The following is a 25259-nucleotide window of genomic DNA, read 5'->3' as shown; positions in this document are numbered from 1 at the left end:
TATCCCTTATCTTATGGATTGTCCTTTCTGCCTGTTGTTTTTGCAGTCTTTTTGCCAGTAGTTTATTTGCTTTGGGTCCCACCTCATAGTAAGATTGTTTAAGAAATCTTGTTTTCTTTTCAATCTCTGTAGTTAGTAGCTTATCTATGTTGCCTCTAATTTCGTTAATTTTTGGTAGCAGTGTCGAGTCAGGGCTATTTTTGTGCTGTTGTTAGATTTCAAGCAGTTTTTCCTTCTTGTATATTTCTTCTTCAGCTCTCTTGATAGCTGCTGTCTTAGCAATACGTTTCCCTCTCATAACTGCTTTAAGAGCGTCTCACAGGATTAACCTCTCCATTGTCATTTTCTTTTTGGTATGTTTTAATCTCTGTTTTGCTCTCCTCAACAACGGACTTATAATTTAGTATTCCAACATTTAACCTCCATAACATTTTTGTGTCCTGTGGTTTTAGCTTGACATTAAGATAAACTGCACAGTGGTCCGACACGTCTGCTGCTCCAATTTCACACTCCATAACTCTATACATGTCCTTTTCATTCATGAAAAAATTGTCAATTCCAACATAACTTTTATTAGGTGCAGAGTAGTGTGTATAGTCCCTTTTAGTGGGATGCAGTTCTCTCCAAATATCAACTATACCAAATTCTTTGAATACGGTATTGATCGTTTTTGTGACATGATTGGAGTTTTTCTTATTGTTTGTTGTGTCTAGACTACTATTCATGACAATATTAAAGTCACCTCCACATATTAGTATTCCCTCTGTTTCAAGAATAATGCTATCAAGTAGAGTCAAACAATCACCTGATTCTGGTTCAACATGTCACTGCTTTATATTTCGCGTCACATTCACATGAACTGGAATCACATTTCTACACAGTCAAATGATATGTACATTTGTCTAAGGTTACATGTTTGTGATGATCTATTTGCATAAATGTGTGGAACCTGATTTTATCTGAAACAATAGAATCTACTTGTTTTTATTGAGAGAATAAGATGTGAGAGTAAAGTAAAGCTCAACTCCATAACTGAGCTTTAAAGCTGGATGAAGACATATTCCTACTCTTGTCCCAGTGGAGGGAGAACGCACTCTGGATCCTACAAAGGCTGAGTTCAGCTTCATGAGGACATCTTTGGAATGATTTTGTCCTCTCGAGTGAACAAAGTGATGAAAACGGAAACATCAGAGCCCAACCTGAAGTTCATCAAACACAAAGATTTCTAGTGTTTTCATCAATTACACAATCATCACTTTTGCTCATTCTAAGGGAACGAAACACAACGATTCTTATCTTCAAGTGATGATGAAAATATACTTATTAATATTATGTTCATTCATCCAAAAGTCTTCAACGGATCTTTAAGTTAAAAGTAGTGAAACCTGAAAGTCCTGCATTCACAATGAAAGTAAAAGTACTAAATTATTAATTTATGAATTTCACCGAGGGATCAATAAAGGTTGATTGTTTTCTCCATAATAATATCTAAAATAGATTTATTTGTTGATTATATTTTGTTCTATTGATCTGAATCTGATCGTCAGCAGAGTGAGTTTTTACAGAGGAGGAGACTCTCCCTCCTACACAGAACACAGAGACACTGAACCACCAAACCTGGACCACACCCCAAACCCAGGATAAAGAGGTTCAGTGAATGTGGTGTTGAAGGTGTGGAGGTGGATCAGTGTGTCAGAGGAGACTCTGTAGAAGGACAGAGAGCCAGCAGGCCAGTCCACATACACCGCTACTCTACCAGAGGAGGAGGAGGAGGAGGAGGAGGAGGAGGAGGAGGAGAGCCATGTCCTTCTCTTATTGTGAAGGACAGAGTAACAATCACCAGAGCAGCACAGACTCCAGGACTGATTGTTCCCTCCAAACCAACAGTCATCACTGTCTCCTCTCCTTCTGATTCCTCGGTAACTCACTGATATATAAACTATTCCTCTCCACTCGACCTCCCAGTAACAGCGACCAGTCAGAGGAGTTCTACACAGCAGCTGAGGCCAGTAGTCAAACCTGTCTGGATGATAAGGATATGACTGATCCTCTTCCTTCTCCCAAGTCACCTTCCTGTTGTTGTCAGACAGTTTGATGTTTCTGTTCACTGTGTTTGTGTCGATTGTGAGTTCACAGGAATCTGAAGGAGAGAAGGAGACATGAAACAGCATCAGTTCATCATCAAACACAGCTGATGGGTTTATTTGAGACTTCATGAATCAAAGTGAACACTCACACTTCCTCAGACCAGGTTTCAGCCTCTGAACTCCAGCATGTTCAACCCTGGAGGAAGAAACAGAATCAGAATGAAGCTTCATCATCATCACTGATCTTCATCAACCTTCACTCAGATCCTCCATTCAGACAAACAGCTGCAGTTATGAAACACATTTTATACACAAGCTGTAAAAATGGATTAAATCTCATTTAAAGTGGAGACCAAAAGTTGTTCAAGTCCGTGTTGAACAGAGAGGTTTGTATCTTGGATTCAGCTTTACAATGAGCAACAGCTTGTGTCCCATAAGATCAGACCCAGCATCAGCTTTAGGGGCTCAAAGCAGCTTGAGCAGCGTCATCTTCTCCTCTGTAGTGTGCTGGAGCAGCAGGGTGAAGGCAGCTGATGCTAGGAGACTCAATAAGCTCATCAGGAGAGCTGCTTCTGTGGTGGAGGTTTCAGAGCGGAGGATGCTGAGGAATCGTCTCAGTGTTCTGGACGATGCCTCTCAGCCACCGAACGTCCCACTGAAGTCACTTCAGAGCCCCTTCGGCCGTAGACCGAGACCACCGAGGAGAACCGCAGTCTTTTCTACCTGTGGCCATCAAACTGAACTCCTCCCTATTCTGCATGAAGGACCGCTGGACCATCGCACACTTACAACAATAATAACCTCATCTCAGTGTTTCCCCAACCATTATATTAGGCCCTCCGCCCCCCCCTTGAAGGTCAGGTTAATTCAGTTTTATTGTATTTTCTATGTAGCTTCAGATCACAACAGAAGTAATTTATGGTTCCTTTCCTATAGAACAGGTCTACACTGTGATCTGTTATTAAACACACGAAACAGTCTTATGTTGTTGATCTTATTTACAGACGGCATAAATACATAAATACAATAATAAATAAATACATTAATTAATTAATTAATTAATAAACATATTAGATAGATAGATAAAATACAGAGACCATCCTCAGCCTGCATGCGGATCTCAATAAATGGTTCAGATGGTTCTGACTTCCCACATCAAGAGGTTCTGGAGATGTTCTTCCAGAAGCCCAGAGAGATGGTGCAATGACAAAAGCGGCACACTTTGATAATTGTCATAAAAAGAAATGTTCCGATGTTTAATTCAATGTACAGTTCAGATAATAGTTCAGTTGTTATATTGACTGCTGTCATTAAAAGAAACACATGAACACATGATTCCTTTGTGTTTGTGTCGGTGCCCCCCCCCCCGTAAGCTGTAAACCTAGGGAAACACTGTATCATGTCAAATATTTCAATTTCATGTCTTATATTATGTCATTCTATTGATCAAATATGTTTATTTTAATATTCTATAGTTTCTTTATTCTTCTGTTGTAATATTTAATGAAACTTCAGGATGAATAAAGTTCTATCTGATTTGTTCTTATCTTAAAATATTAGGTCAATATTAGGTTTTCAAGGTCAACTAAATTTGAGAAGTTTGAGAAGTTTGTAAAATGTTCTATCAACACTTTGACACCATATTTGTCAGAAAGAATGATCAATAAATGACCAACACCAGATCCTGGTCTGATGTTAGTGAGCAGGTCCATCTCAGTGGGGACAGGGACTCTCAGAACATCAGCTACTGTCTTCACTGTTATCAGACTGTGAAACAACAGACTGTGAGCTCTTGTTGTCTCATCATACCTGAGAGTTTTCAGTTTCCAGTTTGGATCCTCCGGTCCAGCAGACAGCAGCTTCTCTCCTTCGACTCCTGGATGATTGTAGCTCAGGTCCAGCTCTCTCAGATGATGGGAGGGGTTGCATCTCAGAGCTGAGGCCAGAGAAGAACAGCCTTCCTCTGTGACCAGACAGCCTGACAGGCTGGAGACACAATTATATTACATTAACTTTCATCCACTCTTTCAGTCACGTTGCACCTTTAAAGGAACAGTGCGTAAGATTTAGTGACATCTAGTAGTGAGCTGAAGGTTGCAACCAACTATTTCCCCTCAGCTCACTCCTCCCTTTACAAGTGTGTAGAGAACTACGGTGGCCTTCAGGTGGAGATTTTATTACTGCTAGGAGCTACTCTCATTGATATTCAGTTATTTTTCTTTAATGTTGTTTGTAGAGCAGCAACAGATATATTTAAATCAACAAAGTCACAATATAAAGTCAATAATATATCTATATCTCCAGTTCATATTGTAAATGTCTCGGCTAACAGTTGTCTCTTTCTTTCATGCTAATGCTAGCACCTCAGAGAAGAAGAGCAGAGCAGAGTGGCAGAGTCTGCAGAAATATTGTACTCAAAAGGTGGCTAAGTCTCAGGCAAAACTCTATTCATCATCACGGATATACAGCAGACATCTATAGATCACTAAAATATATTTTAAGAATCAACCAGCTTCACTAGGAACTCTATGTGACACATCACAGAGAATCATAGAGTGCTGAGGTTAAAAAGGAGCTCCACAAAACTCTCATAAATATCTGTCTCTATAGCTGGCAGAAGAGCCACTACAGCCACTCAACCTAAAACATGTAAAGCATTTGTGTGAAAACATTTCCATCCACATTTCATATAACTTACACTTATATTTAGGTAGGCAGTACTGTCATGAATTAAAAGGTGTAACTGACTGATAACAATACACCATAAAGTTCTGGTTCACCATTTTGTTAAACCTGACCTGAGGGTTTTCAGTTTACAGGATGAACTCTTCAGTCCAGCAGACAGCAGCTTGACTCCTGAATCCTGCAGGTTGTTGTTACTCAGGTCCAGCTCTCTCAGACTAGAGGACGGGGAGCTGAGTAATGATGACAGAGCTTCACAGCTTCTCTCTGACAGATTACAGTCACTCAGCCTGAAGGAGAGTTAGTGATGAAGACAAACACAATACCGATTTTCTTTCTTCTACAATGTAAAATACAACATTTCGAGGATTAGAGTGTCAGGTGCTGAGAGGATTTTTGCTTTTTATTGTGTCTATTACTGGAATCTAACAGTGATTAATGGATCCTAATCCCAAATAAATTTTTGTCATAAAAGAACAAAGTGACATTTTTTAAATTTCAAAGCTGCATTAATCTGTGGAGTTGCAATGGAACTTAAGAAACAATTTGCATGTTTTTAAATTGATCAACTAATCAGGTTGTTTACCAAATCTGGCAACAGAAGACTTTCATGAGTTGAGAACTACTCTGCTCATGTGACAAAGCTATTAAAGGCAGTTATCTGGGTACTTACAGAGCTTTGTTGGAGGCTTTGACCACTGGCAGCATCCTCAGAAGAGCCTCCTCTGAAGCAGAGTATTTCTTCAGGTCAAAAACATCCAGATCTTTTCCTGATGTCAGTAAGATGAAGACCAGAGCTGACCACTGAGCAGGAGACAGTTTATCTGTGGAGAGACGTCCTGAACTCAGGGACTGTTGAATCTCCTCCTCTAGAGAACGATCATTCAGTTCATTCAGACAGTGGAACAGATTGATGCTTTTCTCTGGAGACAGATTCTCTTTGAGCTTCTTCTTAATGTAGTGGACTGTTTCCTGATTGGTCTGTGAGCTACTTTTCATTTTCAGTAGGTCTTCTAGATGAGCCTGATTGGTCTCCAGTGAAAGACCCAGGAGGAATCGGAGGAACAGGTCCAGGTGTCCGTTTGGACTCTTCAAGGCCTTGTCAATAGCAAACCTGTGGACCTTTGTTATAGATGTTTTGCTGAAAATCATTTGCACCTTATCGCCAAAGGTTTGCCCTGGCTCCGACATCACGTTCTCGTTTCTGTTAACGGCTTTCATTCTTACGTAGAGTGCTGCCAGAAACTCCTGAACACTCAGATGGACAAAGCTAAACATCTTCTTTTTATTCTTCATCCCAAGTTCCACTTTGAAGATTTCTGTGAACACTCCTGAGCACTTTGAGGCTTCACTGACATCAATGCCACTCTCTTTGAGATCTTTCTCAGAGAAGATCAGTTTGTCCGCTTCCAGCTGGTGAAAAGACAGTTTTGCTAATGATGTAATGTACTGATTGAACTTTTTTTGGTCATACTTCTCTTCTGTCTGATAAGTGTGAAACACCAAGAATTCTGCATACATGTCAGTCAGGGTCTTGGGCAGCTCTCCTCCCTCTCTGGTCTTCATCACACCCTCCAGAACTGTAGCAGTGATCCAGCAGAAGACTGGGATGTGGCACATGATGTGAAGGCTTTGTGAGGTCTTGATGTGGGAGATGATCCTGTTGAACTGCTCCTCATCTCTGAACCTCTTCCTGAAGTACTTCTCCTTCTGTGGGTCAGTGAACCCTCTGACTTCTGTCACCATGCCAACAAAATCACGATGGATCTGATTGGCTGCTGCAGGTCGTGTGGTTATCCAGAGGCGAGCAGACGGAAGCAGTTCCCCCCTGATGAGGCTCGTCAGCAGCACATCCACTGAGGTGGACTCTGTCACACGAAATTTAATGGCCGGCTTTTTACTGGTAGAGCAGTCCAGAGGAAGGCGGCTCTCATCCAGTCCATCCAAAACAAACAGAAGTTTGAATTCCTCTCTTGTTCACTTGTCCACTCTTGTTGTAGTTGGTGTTTCCTGATGACTGCAGAGATGTGAAGATGTCATTAAGAGCTTCTGTCTTGATGTCTTTGGTCTCCTGGATACATTCATGAATGAGCTCTGCCAAACACAACTTTTCGTCCTTCATATTCAGCTCACGGAAGGTGAAGGGGAAAATGAGATGCACATCTTGATTGTGTTTTTTTTCAGCCCAGTCCAACACAAACTTGCGCACAAGAAATGTTTTTCCAATACCTGCGATTCCATTGGTCAGTACTGTTCTTATGGCTCTGTCTCCTCCAGACGGGGGTTTGAACATGTCGCTGGGTTGAATTGGTTTCTCTTCATCTGCTGGCGTCGTCCTCTTCACCTCAATCTGCCTGAACTCATGCTGAGTGTTGATGTGTATGTCAGCCCCTTCTGTGATGTACAGCTCTGTGTAGATCTCATCTAGAGGTATCTCATCATTCTTCTCCAACCACGCCTGTTGTACACACATGAACTTATCCTGAAAGCGTGATTGAAGCGTTTGTTGGTGAGATGAGATGTGTACTCCCAGAACCATCTCGTCTGTATTGAACACAAACATGACAAATATAACTATTATTAGATTGTTTGTCTACAGTTGGAGGAGCAGAACACAAATGGTCTTTTGCTAAAGGACTGTCTTCATCAGATTAACATAAAACGTGTCCTTGCCTTTTGTCTGGTCTGATTAGAAGAGAAGACATTCATCCCACTTTGGATGGTGCAGATGGAGAAATCTGAACGAGTTTATTGGTGGACTTAATCCCTGAAAACCCAGAGTTGAGACCAGGAAGCAGAGTTGCACTCTGAAACGCTTCTCTACGCTTCCATTAGAGCAGCTACCCATCCTAAACCCCATAGAGACTGTCTGCCACTTAAACAATGAAGAATAAGTAGAAGAGGAGCTCTACACATGTAGACTCTTAGATATCAGATGTAGATTAATTTTGTCTTACTGAAACCTGGCTGTGTCAAGAACATGTCAGCCTAAATTAATCATATTAATAATAATGAAGAACCACACCCTCAACCTAGTTCTGACATATGATATTGAAATGAACATATAATAGTGTTTCCAAAGGGGGGGCGGGGCCTCAGCATTAAAACCACTTCAACCAGTACATGTGTATCCATGTGTATGTCAGAAGTTAGGACTGAACTTCCTGCTGTAGCTGCAGAAGTGAAAGTGCTGCAGGTCTGATGATGTTCACTCAAACTCCACAAAATGAAACTTGTACATTTTAAACACCTTGTTGGTCATTTTCTTCCAGGGAACTGAATTGAATGCTTCTTTTGAGTCATAATGTCTCTCACAGAGGGTATTTATGAAAACATTTAGCAGACTTTCTTCTCTCAGGGCTTCCATACTAACCAGAGAATACAGCAGCTTTACCTTCGCTCTGACAGGAGGATGTTCCTCTGTTCTCTAAAGTCTCTCCAACATCAGCATCCTCTGTGTGAGAGAAGTTACAGTATGTGTTATTTCATCACTTTGACTTATTACCTATTTCTTATCTTCAAGTTAACCCTGATTGGTAATTTGTTTGTATTCATTCTTCAGGTGTAAAACATGTTTCTGTGTTATGTGCTGTAGGTTACATCATTGTGTCTGGGATTGATGATTAGTTGGAGTGTAATCGCTGTGGGACATTGTCAACACAGCTGTAGCTCCACAAACTATTCTTCATTTCTAGCTACAATTATTCTTTCATTCAATTATTCCACATGGTTCTATAATGGGGTCCATCCAAACATAAATAGTGCGTTGTCATAAACATGACAGGATTTCACAACACAGCGGCACGAGAATGCGTAGACACCGGACCAAACTATGTGTATGAATGTGAGTATAAACCATATGGTAGAAACAATGAAAAAGACGCTGCCGTATTTATGCATATATGACGTTATGTTGAGTGTTGATGGTGCTGCTACAATGTTAGCTTAGCATAGCACCGATCGATCCGAGTTCCATTAAGACAACAAGTATTTTAAAAGTTGTTTGCTTGTTTTCTTGCGGAGAGAACGAACAAAACATGAATTCAGACTTTTTACAAATCTGCATCATGTAGTTATTTCAGCATCATGTTTGATCCGTTTATTGCAGTTAAATCACAGCAAATATGTTTATTTTGGGTTCATACAGCTGTAGGAAACCAGCCGACGTGTGGCTCACTAGATAGAGTGAATACTCCTCTGGATGATGTTATGAACCAGACCAGACGGTGTTATGACTTCGGGCGTCATAATATGAGCATTAATGCTGTGTGCCTCCCTGCCTGAGGGTGGTGCTGTTATACTGTCACTGTGTTTCTTTGTATCTTGGAGAAGCAGGTGATTCATGAGGCCGGCGATAAGAAGGTACCTGTGGAGGCCGGAGATAAGAAGGTACCTGTGGAGGCCGGCTCGTTCTCTCTTCTTCTCTCCGGCTCCCAACCGGGCCGTGCTGCAGCCAAAGGGGGGTCGCTGTTATACGGATCGGGGCGACACCTCATAGTATACTATAACAACAGTCCATGGAGTGGTCGGGTGAGCCGCTCTGTTCTTCACTTCTCCTGTTGTCGGTTAGGGAGCTCGGTAAGCTGCCTGTCTTTTCTTTTGTTCAGTGTGGAGTAGGTAAGGTCGTACGTTAATACAGATTGTTTTGTTTATTGTTTTGGGCCAGGCTCACCCCGACGCATATTACTACAATGGTGTAAATCACTACATATGATGGACTGTATGGCGGCAGCACTGGTCGTTCTTGGGAGTGAGAGAGAGGAGGAGACCTAATATTATGCTGCGTCCAGGTTCCACTAGACCGGGCGTAACAACGGCGGTTAGTTTCTCTGGATATCTGTGACTTCCACAACAAGTACTCAGCAGAAATAGAGGTTATTTCTTCTATTGGTTGATGGAGGAAATAAATGTCTTCGGTGATAACGGTTTCCAACGAGATAAGCCACTCCTCCTCTCCAGCGCATCTAACGAATGAAGCGAATAACCACAAATGGTCCCACGAGTAATGTGACACGGAAACTGTTGGTATGAACGCACCTAAAGGATGAAAACTTTAAACTCGCGTGAATGAGTAAAATTTGTGTATTTCTCGTCTATTGGCGTCTGTGCATTGACTTTGAATGTAATCTACACGTTTGGTGTGAACAGGACTCTGATCCCTCACCTGGGCGTGCATTCTGTAACTTCTCCGCCTCGTTGTTGTGGTTCATCCTCTTCAGGATTTCAACCGTCACGTTCACAGCCGACTCTTCTCCATAGCTGTCCATCATCCTGCTGACGGTGTCCTCCCGGTCCTTGTTCTCCAGACAGCTCTTAGGAATGGGCCGACACCCGTCCAGCACCGGCTGAGTGAGGTACCACCGAAAGGTCTTGAAGTCATCGGCACCCAGCTGAACCAGAGAGTCTCGGATCAGAAATTGAACCTCCATCTCTGATCACTGAGAGGAGATCAGCCTGTAATGGGTTCAATAAAAGCACCGTCACACGTGGAGGAAGTCTTGTTGCAGATAAAGATGTCAAAGATTCATGTTTGTTGAACTGCCAGTGCTTAGAATGAAGAGAGACGCCATGTTGGACCTGAACTATTGTTACAACAGAACATTATTTTGAACAATGCAACACATTACATGACTTTTCACAGAAGTATAGAAGTGTTGCAGCGCTCTCTCTGCCCTCATGTCTCCTCTGTGTAGCTCTACTTCCTGTTTTTACGACAAACACACCAGACAGAACTAAACCAACACGCTCATCACTGGAGAACACTGCCTCGCTGTGTCAGCAGGCTCTTTGTAAAATATCAATCTGCAATGTTAAAAACACCAGAGGAAAACAAACAACTTGAATATGGTTGTGATCATGAAACTGCCTGTGCCAAAGCACACTGTATATTGTCCAGCGGGCTTAATAATAATGATCATTATCCAAAACGTTTGGCGCGCTTCTCTTCACACAGCGTTGCCAACAGCGGCGTGAAAATCGGGAATAGTGTGCTATCTATTTTTCGGAAACATTCGCCCAGCGGTTCTCCCGAAAATCCCCAAAAACTGAGCGAAATTTCTCCATTCACTTGAATGGGGTTGCGGTGTGAAGAGAGCTAAAAAAAACACTTAACTTTGGGCCCATATTGACTAGCCATACTTTAACGTAGAAACATGATTCAAAGTTTAAAACGTAGACAAAACGCAGCACTTTATTGAGCCAAATGGACATTTTGATAGCTAGCACAGTTTTCATGAAGTCACAGATTAAGTTTCAGGAAAATTTAGTGTCTGTTTCAGATTTTATAATGGGTGTGTATTGCGCTGCTCGTTAAGAGCTAGAGTGAGAGCATAACTGTCAGAGTGGAGCAGAGCAGGAAAATCTTCTGTGATTCTTCCAAACAAATTGCTCCAGCTCCCACAATGTTTACTCTTTATGCACCATTTTGGCCAAAAAGCTTGCAAATGTTGTGCTGTCGCACACAGATATCTGTGGAATCCAACAGACTTACACATTTGGCTCAAAGAGCCACAGAGCGACATGAACTCCAACCAACTGCTCCATTAGACTCCATGTTAAATCTCACCACTAATTTCTCAAAGAAAGCAGACGGTACCAGTTTTGTCTATTGCGCTTGAGCTCACATTATTAACACCACAAACATAAAAAACACATCAGCGCGTTTGCCAGAGTCTTATCTCTCTCACGGTATCCATATTTTATTGATCAGTCTCATGGTTGTGGTATGAAGGGCATATGTTTGACAGGTAGTTTTGTTGAAAATCACTGTTCACTCTAACCTCTCTTAATTAGCCTCTAACACACAGGTGCTCCAATCACCAACATGCACCCAAGCACACAGGTGTTTATATGAGCTCATTAGTGATGTTGATAAACACACAGAGGCACTGAGACACACGCACACACACTCCTCTCCCTCTATCTCTCTGTCTCTCTGTCTCTCTCTGTGTGTGTGTCTCTCTCTCATAGTCATTCAGGTCTGTCTCACTCACTCACTGTCTCTCACTCTCCTCTCTGTCTATCTTTCTGTCTGTCTGTCTCTCCCTCTCTGTGTCTCTCTCTATCATACAGTCATTCAGGTCTTAGATATTTTTAGAGGACGTTTGGAGTAGATTATTACACAAATAAAACACAGTGAATACAACATAAGCCCCGCCTCCTAAAGTCTGACATCAAAACATGAATTGTCCTGAATTTGTCTCCAGCTAAAGACAACAAACAGCTGTTCTTGTGTGTAGTTTTGATCAGTCAGAATAAACAGTAGACTGACATGTGTACATATTTCAGCAGTGAGTCGGCGGAGATTCAAATGAAACTTGTTTCCTGGTTGTAGCGTCCAAATCTTTAGCAGTAAGTAAACCTTTAGTTGACGCGTGTTTCTTGTCCTTGCACATAGCTCACACCGACGCCGCACGTAGATGAAAGCAATACGTGTTTTATTGATCCATTTCCTTCATGCAAGTCAGTCAATCAACTTCCTTTCTTCCTAAAAGTACGCTGATTACTTCGACATACTAAAAGTATCCACAGGTTATCCACAACTTAATCCACGTAGATCGTTCCACATAACACGATTCAAAACACGGTTCAAAACACGGTCGGAAAACTGTGCGGCTCCATACTGCTTCAGATATTACTCACAACTGTCAGTAACTGTCGCAGTGTCCTTAAAGTGACAGTTGTCTGTCACTTACATGTATTTCTTACTATAGCAAATTATAACGACATCCTTGTAACATTCAAAGTAGAAACAGAAGTGATTACAGTTAAACATGTAAATACAAGTCAATATTTAACATCACATTGAATTTGGCTCCTACACTGGTGATGATACAATCTGAATCAACTGAACATGAAAAGACTCAAAGGCTGAAAATACTTCGGCCATAAAGTTACATATGACAGAATATGAGTGAATTAATTCAGGTACAAAGAGTAAATGTCAGTGCTGAAAGAAGTGATCACTGCTCTCATCTACAAGTTTATTGTGTAACAAATGTCAGCAGAGCTCCTTCATCAGAGAGTCTAAAGATACCTGTTAAAGTCACTCACCTGTTAAAGTCTCATCCAGATGAGGTCAAAGAGACTTTCTACCTTCGTCTGCAGACACCGCAGACGCAGCCATCGCGTCCTCACATCTTCAAATCCAAGTCAGGACTTGTGAGTAAGACGTGAGAGCAGAAACCCATTCTGTGCTGTAAACAGAAGGTCTGTCAGTTGCAGTTCTGATTGGAGAGAATTCACAGCAAGTACAGACAAGAACACATATTGAGAGAGGCCTCTCTCAATATGTGTTCTTGTCTGTACGTGTGTTCTCTTGGATTTGTGAAACGTCATACTTAAGATAAAACTAATGGCAGAAAGACCCACAAACAAGCAGAAGCTGAAGGAGGCTGGAGTAAAAGGTCTGGCAAAGCATCTCAGGGGAGGAAACTCAGCGTTTGGTGATGTCTACAGGTGCCAGACTTCAGGCAATCATCGACTGCAAAGGATTTTCATCCAAGTATTAAAAATAATGATTATATTCACAATTATCTTAGTTTGTCCAATTACTGTTGAACCTCTGAAAAAGGTGATGACTTTGTAGAAATAGCTGTAATTCCTAAACGGTTATTGTGATTTTTTTGTTTTATCCATTGAATTAAAGCTGAAAGTCTACACTTCAACCACATATTGACTAATTATTTTCAAATCCACTGGAGTCGTGTGGAGGCAAAATTAGAACAATTTGTCATCGTCCAAATACTTATGGCTGTGACTGTATGTGCTTTCCGTGACATTATGTGAGGAGACTTCTATTGAAATCTCAGCAAGCTGGTTAGCGTTGTACATCTTCATCCTGTTCTCGACAGGTGTAACAGTGGGTTGTGACCAGCAGGCGCTCTCACCTCCTCGTTCAGTCTCCACGGTGCAGTTACAGCTCTCGCCCATCTCAGCAGAAGCGGCAGCAAAGTAGTAGTCTCGGAACCTGCCTGCCGCTCGATGAACTCGTAATTTCTGTCTTTTGTTTTCACCTTTTCTACTTGTTCACAGGCCAAGTCTTGCCCTGTCCAATGCCTGGTGGTATGTAGGATGAGCGGAGGACCGAATGATACGGACAAATTGCCACGATAGAACGTGACGCCAAGGGTCCTGACTGGCGCACAGGTGATGAGTCAGGATGAGTCAGGATAGGCAGAAGTAAGTTAACAAGTAAATGAATGGGCGAAGGAAAATGTCCAGAAATCCCCAAAGGAGGTCAAACACTAGAGACTGGACACTGGAAAAGAGAACAGAAATGCTGGAACGCTAAACGCGAGGAGTACGGACGGACTGGCACAGACAAAGGGGAGCACACAGACTCAACACACAAGGGAGGAAGAGCAATCAGGAGCAGGCGAAGCCAGTCGAGGCGATGCAGGGGAAACATGCAAGGGCAGGTAGAGAAGAGTCTAACGAAAGAGACAACAGGTAAGTGCCAAAATAAAAATTAGACAAGTGGTTGGGGTGAGAACGTGTTGGACACGTACAGTACAGAGTTGGTCCTCTGCCTGCGCTAATCTATCCAGACGTTTTATTGAACAACTTTCGCAACCGTCACAAATTTGCAAGGCTGCCGGCTGACCCACCAAGTGGTTTGTTACACAGAACCATACGAAGAGCCGTCATTGGAAACAGTTGACGGTGGAATCAGTTCTCCGTTGAGAAAAAGCCTTCAGTGCGTTTCTTTCCACGTCTTTCAGTGAAGAAATGCCAGTTGTGATATAACTGATGATATTGTAGCATGTACGCTAAACTGTTCAGGAGCCGCATGCAGGCGAGTATTTTACATTTTCGGGTCCTATGTTCGTCACTCTCTCGATGTCTAAAGTCCTTCAGTCACCTTCAGTCAGTTTAGTGCTAGGTTGGTAGGTTCGATCGATTCTACTGCTAAAAGATCTTTTCCTAAACCCAACCCAGCAGTTTTGTTGCACTGGTTGCAGTTTATTTTGAAAATACTATGAAAGTTACAATGTGTAATTGACAGATGTAGGCATTTGTAGGAAAATGCAAAAAAAAAGAGGAGTACCTTTTCCAAAGAAAAGTATGAGGATACCTGGTTTACATATATGTTTACAGAAACTGTCACACAGACTTTGTTGCCTCCTCTGCAGGGAGATAAAGAGCATCAAGCGAGATGTGCTTTGGCTTGTAAGATAAATGCGGCACGGTTGACCTTAATGCATTAGCATGCATGTCCAGACCCTCGGCATTCATATACTGATCAAGTATAGATTAGGAACCCTTCGGACCTCTATGTTATGTGGGAAACTAATGTTGTAATCGTGAGCATGTTCTGTGTGCAGGCAGGAGACACACTGGAGTTGGCAGCGCTACAGCATTTGGCAGCGCTACAGCATTTGATAGGATTCATCCTCTGGGAACCATGAATGTGTGAATCAATCCATCTAATAGTAGCTATTGATTTTTCATTCTGGGCCACAGTGGTGGGCCGTCTCAATAACATTGCAATCCCAAGACCCATGCCACTAGCTGGGCAAAAGGTGTGTGTTGAGAGTTCCTTTCAATAAACTTTTTGAAGACAATCCCAAGTATAGGGCATCCTGAAGAACTGCATGTTCATTGACTTTATGTTTCTAACTACAATGTCATTATGTAATTTAAAGCTACTACAAGGAACTTTCATATTGTGTTGCGTCCAATTAGAAGACCTCTGATCTTACTGCAGCAGGGTCCGACAGCCGGCTCCAGTCAGTCCTGGTTCTGGTTCTCCCGTGGCTCCAGCAAGGGCCAGCAATAGGGGCTGGGTGTCTAGCAGCATGGGGTCGGTGGTGGCTCCCCAGCGAAGACCAGCGGAGATCTACATAAATCCAGTATATTATGCAGAACAAACACCAATACTGTATAAAGGACGATCCACTTTTTTACCTTACCTTTTTAAAGTATGACATACAATGCTTAAAGACGGAGACGCAGCTATGAATATCTGCTCAGTTGTGTTGGAGCCCAACATATGTCCCGATGTTCTCATATGTTTTGGTCAAGAGCACAAACTGGGCTAGAAAAAATAACAACACGATGTTCTCCAGGATCCCTAATGCAGAAATGCATAAAAAACAGCACATGTGCGCACGCTCCTTAAGCAAATCAGAAGTGACGCTTCCGCCTGTGCATGCCAGGAACATCCAGAGAACGAGAGAACGAGAGAACGAGAGAGAGAGAGAGAGAGAGAGAGAGAGAGAGAGAGAGAGAGAGAGAGAGAGAGAGAGAGAGAGAGAGAGAGAGAGAGAGAGAGAGAGAGACGATGTTTATGCATGGGGTGTGACATAGTGCATGCCCAGATCATACAGTGCTCCATGCCATGTGCAAAAGCACATATACAAGAGGGATGTGAAATTGGATACAAGCAGCACGGAGTGAGATGGACGTTAAAACAACATGTATTCATTCTCTGTGTGTGTATTTCAACTGAGAAACACTAAGTAATACAGTGACAGAGCGTGTTAACGTGCACATGACAAGTCCTCTTACGGACAGAACAGCGTTCATTTCACAGGAAGTCATTACTCTACAGGAACTGAGAGAAGAAACGGTTTGTAACAGAGTGCTGATGGTAATATTATCTGCCAAGTCCAATAAACAACACATTTCTCATCCTTCAGACAGAAAAATAAAATATGAATGTATACGTAGCTGTCTCATGATGTCCCCGTTATTTCGGAGCAAGTGTGATGGGAAAATGTATGTGTGTGTGTGTGTGTAACTGTTTATTCACATGGGTCATGATGTCTTTTTTTGTGTGCATAGTGAGAAAACATTAAGCGAAAAAGAAAGAATGGAAAATAGGTACAAAAGAGAGAGTAGTGAGTGTAAAATGTGCAGAATAATAATTGCAGCATAATGATAACAGAGACTGGTTGTGGTAGGAATTAGGAGCTTCCAGGCTTAAATGTCACTGTCTGGGATTCAAAGCTTTTTAATAGGTACAGTACGCACCATGAAGTGGACCCAGAGTGAGTCAATGTCATCTCAAGCGGCTGAAGTGGCTGTCATCGAATTTCCACATCGTAAAAGGCAGCGGATTTTCAAACCTCGTCTTCTATCGGATTAAATCTGTCACTATATTCTAAACACCGCAGATCATGAGCATCCCAGTGCCTCAAACCACATTCCATACACATCCATTGTGTCTCAGCTGCAGGTGAAGCTGACTGAACACTGTGTTCTTTTGCAGCAGCACACATGTCGTGTAGCTCCATATATCCACACTGGGGAGCTGCTCAGAACAGTCCAAGTCTCCCACTGCTGCCTCCAGAGCAGCAGTTTGGCTGTTAACGGTTTGGTGGCTCAGTGCTTTGCTCAAGGGTACCTTTGACAGTGAGGGAATTGAGGAAGGGGAGTAATATTAATCCAAATGGTCCAATTGGGGCCAGCAGACTTTTCGATCACAAAGAGGCTTCTTTGAACTCAAACTCAGTAGGCTGCTCAGCAAAGAGAGTCATGGCTCTGAAAGTACAGGGATTTCAAATGCTGTTTGTCATTCATCAGGTATGGTGCGAAGACTTCCAGCCGTCCATGTCATATGCTACCAGACTAGGAAACTTTTTCACTTCGAGGGAAACAGGAAATTCAAGGTTGACCCTTCATGTAATACAATGCGGAGAAGCTACGACAATGTTCAATTCAAATTCCAATGAATTCATGCTACATAGACGTGTTGCTGTGTGTTTCCTGTACATTGTCATTACTGTTTCCCTCCACTATTGCACTATTATTCAACACGTTCTCATCTCAACTCGTCACATAGAAACTAAGTTGCTTTCTAGCGTACTGGGTAGCCCAGCACGTCAAACTATGATGCTCAACTATGGTCGCAGTAAATATGTGGTTAACATTGGTAATTGAAACAAAAACACGTGCTTAGGTTTCGGCAATTAAACCACTCAGCTAGATTAAGGAGAAAGATCGTGGTTGGGCATAAACTAAGTACGTAAAATAAGTGTAAACTTGAACAATTTAACATAAGTAAGGAAAACACATATCTTCAAAATAATTCAACAACAATGGGAACCGAATACTGGTCTCAACGGTTTCCTGGTTGAAAGTCCTGTATTTGTATTACCCATCTATTTCCGTTCCCACCTGCCCTGTGTGGCTTTTATTGGTCTTTATACGACATCATCACGCTCCAAATGCAATTTCTCTGACCGTCTAATAATGACACGGATAGGGTAACTTACCAAAAGGGTAACTTGTGCGTGGAAGGACGTGACAAAGCGTCTGTATTTGACTCCCTGGGATTGAGCAGCAACTGTATAATTGACTATAAATTACACGTAAAGGCATCAAGGAATAGTTCAGCATTTCGGAAATGACGTTAATTTGAGTTTAATGAGAAGACATACATATAAATGCAACTGTCATTTATATGTATTAAGTACAGAGGTAGAGCTGGTTAGCAATTAGCCTAGCTTAGCATATAGACTGGAAGCAGAGGTAAACAGCGACAGTAACCTTTCTCTATTCAAAGTTTGATGTTAAAAAAAAAAAGAAAACAAATGACTTGCTGTTTTTTGTGTCGTTTTCGAGCTGTGACGAGCTCTTCCTTGGCAAACACCAGTCAGACGTAGTGTTTCCTGGATTCACGTCTAAAGGCAGTCTGGCAACCCTTGCTATAGCACGAGATGATGTACAGAAGTGCTTGGCAGACTGATAAACTGTCTCGTCAAGAATTACTCCCAACATGTAGACCCCCCCCCCTAAAACACTGGTGGGTGTATTGTTGAACTTTGAACAGAGCCAGGCTAGCTGCCGTCAGTGATGCTAAGCTATTGGCGAATTTGTCTCTCAACCAGTGCACCGGCATGAGAGTGGTGTTGATCGTTTAATCTTTCCTCCAAGAAAAAAAGCATCGCTCTTGGCTGCTGCCATGACCTTTCTCAATGCAGGCCAAACCAGCGTGAGACCGAAGTGAGGATTTAGTACATGCAAGACGACATACACACAGACACTGGTAGTGCATTCTACAACCTATGAACTTAACATGTTAAAAGATTGCAAGGTTGGAAATGTTCTATTTCTTAACACCCACACAAACATTGTAGGCCCTATTAGCATGTGAATCGTGTGATGTGCTGCCAGTGATACTGTGTAGGCCACAGCACATCACTGGGTGTAAAATGAATGGTGAAAACAAACAAAAACACTTTCTCTCAGTGACTTCAGCTCTGAATCCTGAAGTAATGGCGGCTTTCTGTGAGTGCGGCGCAGAAACTGTCCAAACAGAGCAGAGGCGATATCTGCCGTGCCATCACACCGTCCACGTGTTCGCTCCCAACAAGGAAGCCACGTCAAACGCTGCTATATCACGCCGTCTTGTTTTAGTGGGGTTGCTGTGGTAATCTCTGCATTTTGCGACAGAGAGATTCCCTGACAACATCATGCAAATAGTTCCTTTTCAGGTCTTTAAACGCCAAGTGGAACTGACTTCACGGACACGCGGACGGCTGCCTGCCAGTGGTTCAATGGAGAGCGTTTATTTTTTATTAGTATTTGTCTGAAATGACTGAAAATTGCTCAGTCAGCTGTTGACTCGTCGGAGCACACACAGATGGATGTGCTCACACCTTCCTACGCATTCACACACACACACACACACACACACACACACACACACACACAGAGCAACACAGAGCGTTCAGCGTAGAGCTAATCAGCTGTCTAATCATCTGCCAGTTCTCATATTCATCATCAGGGCTGGGACATATGGCTCTGCTTTGATCAGGAGACTGTGTATATTCCTGTATGTGTGTGTGTGTGTGTGTGTGTGTGTGTGTGTGTGTGTGTGGGTGTGTGTGTGTGTTTGTATTCTGATACCAGAACCCAGTCACACAGACTGCACAGAGACAAAGGGTGGTTTCCAAGAGGTGCAATAACAGAAAACAGCAGCCAGTCGAAGAAAGAATACTAACAACTCAAACACGAACCAAACTCATAGCACGGACTGAGCAGTTTCATCGACAATACAGAGAAAACCCTGAAGGTGGGTTGCAAGAAAACACAGGTGCATGTCTTCCATAGAAGCTCACACCAAGAATCCAACAAGTCCTCTCAATTAAACGACAACAAACAGTTTGTCCTGCCCTCTAAAACGACACGTGAAAGCATTTTCAAGCCCTTATAGTTCCAAAATTGCAACAACTCCCGAATGAAAAATATACATATTTGATGGTAGGATAAGGCTTTGGTTATGGTTTGGTTTAGGTAAAGATCACAGTTACAATGAAAGCCAAACATCTAGGAACGGCTCCCGTCAACATTCTCCCTCTGGCTAATTAAAGCTCTATCTTATCTTATGTTCCAGAGTTCTTGATGAACTCTGAATGGATGTAACATAGCGGTACACATACTCCTCTGGTCCCTGAACCCAGTCACAGTCTACATAACCTATACGGTTCTGTACATGGCAGCAGTTCAGGGTATGACAAATAGAATACACAGGGTGCCAATCAAACAGACGAGGAGGGGGTAGTACAGGGATGCCAGATGATATCTGGTGGACAAGAGTTCATGTTTTTTTATATTGCAACAAATTATATTTGTAAGGAGTGCGGTCACTGCCAATACCACTGAGAATCAGCATCTTCAAACCAGACGCCAGAACGTCAGTACTGGAACATTCGATCCAGAAGTTTTTACGCTTTCGATGCCAGAATTCTTGAAATTCTTGCTTTCTACAATATTTGTAAATGGCAACTACAGTGTGGGTAAAATGAGGAGAAAAGAGTGTTTTGGCAAATAAATTGTGGTAATTATATGGAAACAACTAAAATAGATGGATGAGGCGAGGAGAAGATTGTGGATACGCTAATTCAACAGCTGATCTCCGATGTGAAAGCCAGACACTATACACAGGGCAGGGCAGGAACAGCTGGTGACGCAAACAGGAAGTCCTCTGTTGCGTAGGCCGTCTCATGAGACTGCTCGGTCCAGCCTTCGTGGTCCTCAGAGGACGCGGCCGACGTGGACCATGAAGGCTGGGTTCTCCGAAGGATGCAGCCGCTGAATTGAGACACACCTAATGTGTCCTTGGGCAAGACACTTAACCCCAAAATTTCTCCTGTGCCTACGGTGTGTGAATGTTGTGTGAATGTTAGTTAGTCTTGATGGGCAGGTGGCACCTTGCATGGTATACCCTGTGTATGAATGGGTGAATGAGGACATGTAGTGTTAAAGCGCTTTGAGTGGTCAGTAAAGTACAGTCCATTTCCCACTGGACAATTATACACAGCACAGTGATGTTGGGCATACTTTTGATGGACTGAATGAGGACTCCAAAAATAAATCCATGTCCATTTCATGCTTGCTGTGTTAGTTGGCAAGAAAAGCTGGAAAAGACCGGCACGGTATGGTGGGCTTGTACTGTCATTGGTGTCATTTTGAGGGGTTCATATTCATGTTGTAGTGTTATACAACAGCATCAATAGCCAATAGAAGGTAATTTTGTTCGGCCGGACTGATGAGTATGTGTGCTATTTTATCACTTACTATGCTTGGCATTCTCAACTGTGGCTGTCAGTGTAAACACCCCCCCCCCCACACACACACACACATACTTTGCCATGTTTGGCAATCAGTGGGTGAGCTGAGCCCTCCAAACTGGAAACTCTCCATTGTAGAATATAGAACAACGAACCTCCAACATGCTCTGTCTGTGTTTTCATATGTCCATGTGTGTGTGTGTGTGTTCATATATCCATGAGCTGTGAGCATATCCTGACCAGTTTTCACAGAGCTTGGTGGTGGTTCAGTGCTCTAAGTGCTCATTAGGAGCAAACCTGTGTGTGTGTGTAGGTGTGTGTGTGTGTGTGTGTGTGAGAGTGAGTGAGTGTGTGTGTGTGTGTGTGTGAGTGAGTGAGAGAGAGAGAATAAACCACTGTTCTAGAGAGCAATTAAACCATCTTCCAAATGCCTGTTTACCCTTTAACCCCCTTTCCCTCCTTGCTGTTCTGTAGCTCTCCTAACCCGTCTTCCTCTTTCTCCTCCTCTCTGTCCTCCTCTCCTTCTGCACCTCTAACCATAAACCCCCTTCTTTCTCTCTGCCCCCTTTTAACGGCTTCTCAGCTCCCTAATTGGACAACTATTTCTAGAAATCAAATGAGAAGGTTTTAAAATCTGTGATGAGACAGACGTGTGTGTGTAGTAAAAACATCATTTAAAGCTTCCAAAATCACACATTCAATTTTACATTTTTTTTGGGGAACTTCACATTTAATGAATACATTCTGAATCAATGGCATCAACAGATTTATTTTAATGGAGAGCAAATTTAGATTTCAGATTCAGAAAATTGGCGTAAGTTGTATCTTCATATGAAGCTATATTATGCCGGCCGTGCGTTCTGTGCTTTGTCTCATAGTGGAGCTTCACATTACCGTTTTTACTCATCGCCAGTCGCTGAGCATATGAGACATACTGGTTTTGAATTGTCCGTAGGAAGAATGAACATATAAGACTCTGTCCATTCTTGGTTAAAGACTCTGGTCTCTCTGACCACTTTTCTGATTTTAGAGAACATGAAATTACTTTTCTGACTCGCATATTTCTCCTGTTGCGTTTCTCTGTCTGTAAATGTCACTGGAGTTGCGATGCTTTTCAGAATACACGTATTGGCTGAGTAGCATCACGTGATGTGCTTTACAACTCGTGTAATTGGTCGGTGTGTTTCCTGGACCGCTGAACGAGTGCCGCAAAGGCTAGAAAAGCTGCTAAAATAGAACTCCGTCAAAATTGTATAATTCTCAATTATCTGTAAGTTGGAGGTCCAGGGTCCAGATACAACAGAGTCTGGGTCCGGACCCGGACCGCGGTCCGCCTATTAGGGACCTCTGAACTAAAGGTTTGCTCCCAAAGTGAACAAACCAGGCTGGTCGTGGTTGGTTTACGCCAGCATTGGAATAATTAAATGAGTCTGCCTCAAGTTTTTTATTCGTCAAAGGTATTCAAATACCATTTGATGCATGAAAGCATGTTAAAACAGCATAGCAGACACTGCTGCCATGAAAAGCGAATGGGTAATTTTAACATTCATGACCAACAGTGCTTTTCATTCCACTTGTGTTCCCTGTTGGCTCCGATGCTATCTATATTGATTTACTCCCTGTTGCCAGTCCTCAGTGCTGCTGAAGGCAATATCTCCAATCCACTTTGCTACCTCTACATTGCAACAGTGTTTTCTGTTTGTTGTTGACTTCAACATCGAATTCAAGCATGTCGCATTCTGCTCTGTCAGCAAGCTTCCCTGTTGTGTTAAATCCTGGGCTGAATGTAAAACGAGGAGAAATGCACTCGGTGGAACGCCAAGCCGTCAGGGGAGAAGGCCGAGGAAGCAGAGGCTATTCTCGTGGTCGGGGACAGATGGCTGAGTCGTTTACGCCGACCATATATATATATATATATATATATATATATATATATATATATATAAAGCTAGCTTTAAACAGTGGGCGGAATCGTGTTTTTTTACACTGGGACTCCAACTTTTTCTTAGAATAATCTTCAATCTAATAATTTCCTTTCATTCACTGCTACACACTATACTTTCCTCTGTCACTGTTCAGTTTTATTCAGATTTGTTTTTGTGAATGATGTGTTTCTCCCCCACCAAGTGGATTTGGTGGAGGCTCTGCCTGCTGGCTTTTTATCCACACTTCTGAGCTCCCTTGGACATTTTAACCAACAGCTGCTGATGAGATGTGGATTCCTGTACAATCAGAGCCTTGAGAGGGAGAACAGATACTGGAGCACATCGCTGCTGGAGGACACAATAGTGTCACCGCTGCCCTTCCTGGAGTACCCTCTCCAGTGTTCACACACCCAAAGCAACAAAATGCATAAATTTCTGACCCGGGACTAACAATGACTTTACTTCAGCAGTTTATTTCCAGGAGAGTTGGTTATCCCTCAACACCGGCGCTGCAGGAGTATATACGCTGATTCAGTTCGACTGCGATACACAAATCAGCAGCAAAAAGAGAGCGGTTCTATGTTTTAATATCAAAAACAAGTGGTGCTCAGTCGGGCCTGTTGAATCGCAACTTCGCTCTCTCACGCTGGAAATGCTTCTTGCTCACTCAGGGAGTTTGCTTCAATCATTTTGCTGCTGTGTACCCCCCCGTGCCTACTATCAGGGCTGATAATAAACATGAAAACCAAACATCACGGCTCTGCAGTCTTCATTCAGGGCAACTGGAAGAATGAATTCCTCTCCCACTGAGGAGAGAATGTGAAATATGAAGGAGCTTTTACTCCACCATTAAAGGTTCTATCCCCTTCATCACAAAGACCAGACTGAAACATCTCAACAACTACTGGACACATTGAGATGACATTTTGTGCAGCCAATCATGGTCCCCAGAGAATGAACCATTATCATCTTGGTGATCGTCTGACTTTTCCATGCCAAGATCAGGTCAAAATATCACATCGTCCATTACTAAAATAATACTAATAATGACATCTGCATCAGTCTGCATGATTAGTGCTAATTAGCAAATGTTAGCATGCTAAGACACATAACTAAGGTGGTGAACATGTTAAACATCATACTTGCTTAAAAGCAGCATGTTAGCATTGTCATCGAGGTTAGCATTTACCTCAACCACTGCATTAAGTATAACCTCATAGAGCCACATGGCCGTAAACTCGTCTGTTAACAGTTCTCCAACTAAATTAGCTTGTGCGAAAAAAATAAAAGTACATTTTTTAAGATTAATTCAAAAGCTTTTATTCAAATGACGATATGTATCTGTATGAACACTGGATTAAAAAAAATCTCTTTTCAGCACAGGTATTTTATTGTTACTGGTGCATAATTAGCAGTTCACTACGTATTTTCTTCCCTATTCTTTTCTATCACCAGAAACATTTTCTTGCTTGTCGTCGAGATGAACCACTTTACTCCAAAATGGCAAACTGATAAACAGTGTCATCCTGGCAACTGCAGCCTCATCGCATGGATGGTGCAACAGATCAACAGCCTTTACTCCTTCCATCTGCTACTGCCTGCTTCACAAAGACAAAGCGGTTGTCTCTTGTCTCTACCAAGAATATTTCTAAAGAATGAAGTCAATTTAAGCTTAAAAAAAATTGGAAGGAGCTGTTTATTGAAGTCATTTTTTAGTTTTCTTTTGTTTTTTTGAGTAGATAACAGAATTGTCACAGACAGTTTTTCTTGGCCACAATTTCAGACAGCATAACTACTGCTAATAAGGGTCCTTACACCTCCCATCCCACTTTAGACAGACTGTCTCCTCTTCCAGGGATGAGGTCCAGTATATTTTCCACACTGGTGAGTCGCTCATTGGCTGTCTGCTTCCTCCGCCGAGGAGCGGCATGACACCAGAGTCAAGGAAAGGGCAGGAAGGATTGCCAGTAAGCCTACACATCTATTCCACCATCTGTTCCCAAGCTTTCCATTTTGAGACGGTCCTTGAAACCCCCAAATCACCC

At 42.4% G+C, this 25259-nt stretch overlaps 1 protein-coding gene across 1 annotated transcript; it reads right to left on the bottom strand.

Annotated features, from left to right (window-relative positions):
• Positions 1-1435: 1435 nt before the first annotated feature.
• LOC306777224 (protein NLRC3-like) lies at positions 1436-8193 on the bottom strand. The gene is given in 8 exon segments (XM_079268259.1): positions 1436-2140; positions 2237-2283; positions 3897-4073; positions 4886-5059; positions 5443-6746; positions 6750-6755; positions 6757-7313; positions 8164-8193. Coding segments are annotated over 7 exon segments (2817 nt in total). The 5' UTR covers positions 7309-7313; positions 8164-8193; the 3' UTR covers positions 1436-1583.
• Positions 8194-25259: the final 17066 nt, after the last annotated feature.

This window comes from Melanostigma gelatinosum (genome assembly GCF_949748355.1).
Source record: "Melanostigma gelatinosum genome assembly, chromosome: 5".
In the NCBI taxonomy this organism is placed as follows: Eukaryota; Metazoa; Chordata; class Actinopteri; order Perciformes; family Zoarcidae; genus Melanostigma; species Melanostigma gelatinosum.
Note: the sequence above shows the minus strand (reverse complement) of the source record. Positions and strands in the feature narration are given on the sequence as shown.